The sequence below is a fragment of the Phaethon lepturus genome, unplaced genomic scaffold, assembly GCF_000687285.1.
Source record: "Phaethon lepturus isolate BGI_N335 unplaced genomic scaffold, ASM68728v1 scaffold43147, whole genome shotgun sequence".
Taxonomy (NCBI): Eukaryota; Metazoa; Chordata; class Aves; order Phaethontiformes; family Phaethontidae; genus Phaethon; species Phaethon lepturus.
The window spans coordinates 11733-16704 of NW_010554830.1; the positions used below are offsets into that span (position 1 = coordinate 11733).

At 51.7% G+C, this 4972-nt stretch overlaps 1 protein-coding gene across 1 annotated transcript; it reads right to left on the reverse strand.

Moving 5' to 3' along the window:
* Positions 1-218: 218 nt before the first annotated feature.
* GLUL (glutamate-ammonia ligase) lies at positions 219-4618 on the reverse strand. Its single transcript, XM_010291971.1, has 6 exons — positions 4431-4618; positions 3040-3201; positions 2618-2764; positions 2012-2139; positions 1633-1832; positions 219-647 (listed from the first exon to the last, which is right to left on the reverse strand). The coding sequence occupies exons 1-6, from the start codon at positions 4594-4596 to the stop codon at positions 329-331; spliced, it is 1122 nt and encodes a 373-aa protein (XP_010290273.1). The 5' UTR covers positions 4597-4618; the 3' UTR covers positions 219-328.
* Positions 4619-4972: the final 354 nt, after the last annotated feature.

Genomic DNA, 4972 nt, shown 5'->3' on the forward strand with positions numbered 1-4972 from the left:
GTTTGAAGCCTTCCACTCGCCTACTTGCTTTTGTGTGTGCAGTCTGTCCCTGGAAGCCACTGGATCCATCAGATGTACACATGAATTAGAAAAAAAAATAAAACAGTGGTTAAAAGTTCTCTAACACCCTCTCCTCCTCTTGTCTTCTGAAGAGTCAATGACAAACAGACATCAATAAAACTAAATTTGCCCTCCTCCCCACCTCAAGACAACAAGAGTTACTGCGACACAAAACGTGTTATCTTGTACCCTCAGGATTACATCTAGAAGGGAAGTTTAGGGGCACAGGAAGTGTGGGGGGAAGGCGGTGTTTCTGAGTGCAGTCCGCTTAGTTCTTGTACTCAAAAGGCTCATCTCCAGTTTCGTTGAGGAGACACGTGCGGACGAGGGCCTCTGTCACAGCATAAGGATCACAGTTGGCAGAGGGCCGGCGGTCCTCAAAGTAGCCCTTCTTCTCATGGCCCACGTTCCTGGGGATGCGGATGCTGGCGCCGCGGTTGGCCACACCAGCGGAGAACTCATGGATGTTGGATGTCTCATGGAAACCTGTCAGGCGCCTGGCATTGTCCAGCCCCCCTTTGGGGTCATAGGCACGGATGTGATACTGGTGACGCTTGCTCAGCTTCTCGATGGCATCTTCAATGTGTCTGCAAAGGGAGCAAGGAAGAGGGGAAGGCACAGTGAGTGTCTGATGGAAGCCGCTCTTGACTGTTGCATCCAAGTGACAGCAGATTCATCACTGTCCTCAAGCCACTTCATGATGAAGCCTTATGCCCTACAACCCACTTTTCTGGTCATCTCAACACAGGGCTTCTCTCCGCTCCTACTGCTGATCCAGGCTGTTTCTTGGAAAAGGATCCCCATGGCCAAATCCCTCAGGAGTGCTGAGTGTGGGACGCCACTAGTTCAACCAACGGCCAAATCCCACAGGTGCACTGCCACTGGGGAACCTGCTCTTGGAGGGGAGATTTCTCAACACAGAAGTTTCTATTTGGGAAGCTCACACGGTCACAGGTTGGCTCATTATCTCACGGCATCACTAAGATTAAGGCAAGAAAACACCGCTGCCACGAGGAATCCTTTCAGAGAGCTCCACTGCAACCCAGTGCTGTAAGGTCCCTGCCTGCACTCAGCAATCAGTCCTGTAAGGGAACTAGTGTTTTACATTTCCAGGATCTTGCTGTTTAAGAAAACATGGCATTAGCTTCCACAGCCTGGCCTAGATAGAAGCAAATGGTCTTTCTCTTTCATCATGGTTATACAAAAAACAGCCTATGCTGACTTTATTTATTTGTTTGCAGCACTGTCAGATCAAGAGCTGGACAGCCTGTTAGGAATAGCTTCATCCTGGACACACATGCTTCCGTTGACCCTGACGGAGCTGTACTGCTGACTGAATTTCCCACCCAATACCAAGATGGGCGTATAGCATTATACAAAATAAAAGAAACAAACAAAAACTCCAAACAAAAATAAATAAAAAAAAAATCCAGAAGAAAGGCTCAAACATTCATGCCAAGCGCCAGAGTGACGACTTCCATGCGGGCAAAAGCTCCGCAAAAAGCTCACTGCTACCAAGCCCAGCCTTCTGCCTAGCAAACTGATACTGCTGGCCCATCTCAAACAACTTACTTGAGACCTCCGTCTTCCCTCATGTTCTTGGTGCTGAAGTTGGTGTGACAGCCAGCACCGTTCCAGTTACCAGGGATGGGTTTGGGATCGAAGGACACAATGACGCCAAAGTCTTCGCACACCCGATGGAGGATGAAGCGTGCAATCCAGAGGTGATCCCCCATCTCAATCCCTTCGCATGGTCCCACCTGGAACTCCCACTGCAAGGAGGAGGAGTCACTGGCTCAGTGGTGCAGAGACACTCATTGTGAGGCACTTCCCACCCCCTTATGCTCTGATCGTTGATAACACTACACGACTCCGAGCAAGCAGCAAGAACTCCCGCTGCCTGGGATTTTTCTGTACTATCTCATTCCATGAGGCACCTAAAACAATTTACCTGGGCTGGCATCACTTCTGCATTGGTTCCTCCAATTTTCACACCAGCATAAAGGCACGCTCGGTAGTGGGCCTCCACAATGTCTCTGCCATAGGCTTTGTCCGCCCCTACACCACAGTAGTATGGACCTGCAATGGCACGGGTGAAGAGCAAGGGAAACATGAGTTTCCAGAAGGAAACAGGCTCAAATTCAGTGAAGACAGAGCACACGCAGCAAAGAACTCTCAAAGGTTCAGGATGTGCGGAAAAGCCCCAAAATATGTTTTTCATGGAAGCACTAGCAGAGCACTGATGGACAGCAAGTGCCTCTGATAGTCTGAGCTTGTGCTCCGTCATGCTGGGCATGAGTTTAAATCACCTGCAGACTGACAATGTGAAGAGCAAATCTGGGTGCAGCTAATCACTATCTTAGCCTTTCTGTAACAATCTTAATTTCATGGGTTAGTTTTTGCCAGTATCCTGCTTCCTATTGTCCACCTTCCATTCTAGAAACGCCTCCAATCTTTTGGCTCGCCCAAAGCGCCGAAGCTGCATCACACGGATTACAGCTTAAATGCGACATTAATGACTCCTGCCTTGTTCCAGCACAGACTCCCAAGATGTTACCTTGGGGTCCAGGGAAGCCGTTGGAAGGCCAGCCAAATGGATGTCCATCTGTCCCCAGAAGAGTGTACTCTTGCTCCATCCCAAACCAGGGGTGCTGGTTGGACACCATATCCATAATCCGCCTGCAGGTGTGTCGGAGATTTGTTTCTAGAACAGAAAAGCAACACAAGGCTTATTAATGTCTCCACCTCCATTCCCCATTCCCACTTTATTTCCAGCATGAGTCCCAGCAGCACTGGGCGAAGAATCCCAGGGCCAGCCCTTTCTCCACCACCAGCACTTTGTTTGCCTCTTACTTTCAGGGCAGGGACCATTTCTGTGTCGTGCACAATGCCAAGGGCACGAACAGCATTTGGATAGGTGTCCCCTTCCCGTCCCCAGAAACACCACCTCCACCAGGAGAAGGGAGAGGGTCCACTCACCTGCAGACTGGCGGTTGTATTTGAAGACCTCGCAGAGAACTAGTTTATTTGGGTCCTTGCGAAAAGGGTCCCGAAACATGGCAGCAGGTCGCAGGTACATGTCACTGTTGGAGCCTTCAGCCTGGAAGGTGCTGGAGCCATCGAAATTCCACTCGGGGAGATCTGAGCAGAGAGAGGAGCAAGCCACAGTGACCCAGGGTCCCCGGTCACCAGGAGGATGGGCTCCTTGCCGCCCTCCAGTATTTACAAAGGTGAAGATGCCTATAGAGAACAGGCCTGCAGTGCTTTTAATCCCAGCTCAGCTGACTTCGTTCCAAATAGGCAAAGCCAATAAAAACCAAAACACAAAACAAGGAAAAAAAACCAGGGGAACACAACTCCCCAGCCACCCTGGGAAACACAAGGAACTGGGCTGCTGGCCAAGCCCAAGCGAACACAGCAGCACTGAGGCCATGTCCCATGTCGCAAGAACCCCGAGGATGAGCAGGACACCCGGTCTCCTTGCAGAGGTGTCTGGGCAAGCTAGGAGAGGGCAGAGCATGAGACATCTTGAAGCTGTAGGAAAGAGGGGAGCCATAAAATACCATTATCCACGTTGCATGGCCTGGAGAAGGTGGGAGAGCAAATCACATATAGCTGGCATCTCACATGGAGATGAAGGAGGAGGAGTATGGCCAGCTTGGCCCCCCTGCCCACCCCTCCTGGCTGCACACTGCCCTCCAGGTCAAAGCACAAGGGGAGCAGCAGTGAACTCCACCCGGGGAAAGTTATCTCCTCTGTATCCAGGGGGGAAAGTGGGAGGATGGGAAGCACAAAGATTTCAAAGGAGCTGTGCCAACCACTCCCTTAGAGGGAAAAGGGGAAAGGAGACGGGAAAAAAAAAAAAAAAGATAATTCTGCTCAGTCACACACAGTATTTTCATTTCATAACTGTCTCCAGCCAGCACCATGGCAACCTGGGGAAAATCCTAATGCTATTATTGTGTAAGCTGGGACTGTTTGTTCTGAGGGACACAAGCTCTTAATTACACCGGATAGCTCCATTCTTTCCCTCCACTTTCTTCTGCCAAACTACTTCCGGCCAAAACGAGTACTTGAGAGTCAATGGGCCGTCCAGCCCCTGCCAACAGCCCCCTCCGCAGCGGGGGCAGTGCCAGGGCCGGGCTCCCAACCCCAGGCATCTCATTGAAACTCCACATCTGGAGAGCTGGGAACATTTTCCCCTGGGTATCTGGGGAAGAAGGTAACTGGGAGGGGGTCAGGAGCGGTGTCTGCCCCAAATACCATCCTTCTGCCATGAAAAGGGAGAAATGGCATCCTTTCGCTGGGGCAGCTGAGCACGGCTGCTTTTACCTGGCGAGGGGCTGCAAGTCCTGCACCCGCCTTCTTACCTTCAAGGCTCTTGGGCTCATGGTCCAGCGTGCGGGTTTTGCAGCGGAGGTGCTCGCCCGTCCCATCGATCCAGATGTACATGGCTTGGACCTTCTCGCCCTGCGGCAGCTTCATGTACATGTGCTTGATGGCTTTGCTCAAGTGGGAGCTCGCCGAGGTGGCCATGGCTGCAGACCGGACGAGGGGGTTCCTGCAGGGAGGACACAAAAACCCACCCCAACCGTAAGCCCTTCCCTGCACTCCCAGATTTTGCTCCCAGATTTGCTGGGAGAAGCAAGAGACAGCTCGGCCACTGGGCTGGCTACCGCCTCCAGCAGTCCCATGCCATTCTACCAGCAGCTCAGGCAGATGCAGGCAGCTAGGAAAGCCCTGCTCCAGAAGCAATGCCTTCAAAGCGTCCCATTAATACCCAAAACTCCTGCTCACATCGTGCTGATAAACTAGGTCTTAACCACCAAGCAACAGCCTTTTCAAAAGTTCTCCTCAGCCCCGCGTGAACTTTTCACCTCCACAGTCACCGCCGCTCCGGAGCGAGGCTAAG

Bases quoted from the DNA above. Each gene is read 5' to 3' on its own strand.
- GLUL (XM_010291971.1), bottom strand. From the start codon at position 4,596: ATGGCCACCTCGGCGAGCTCCCACTTGAGCAAAGCCATCAAGCACATG. The intron at 3,202-4,430 runs GTAAGAAGGCGG...CTCTCTGCTCAG, and splicing joins TGAGCCCAAGAGCCTTGAAG to ATCTCCCCGAGTGGAATTTC. The intron at 1,833-2,011 runs GTAAATTGTTTT...TCCTCCTTGCAG, and splicing joins CAGAAGTGATGCCAGCCCAG to TGGGAGTTCCAGGTGGGACC.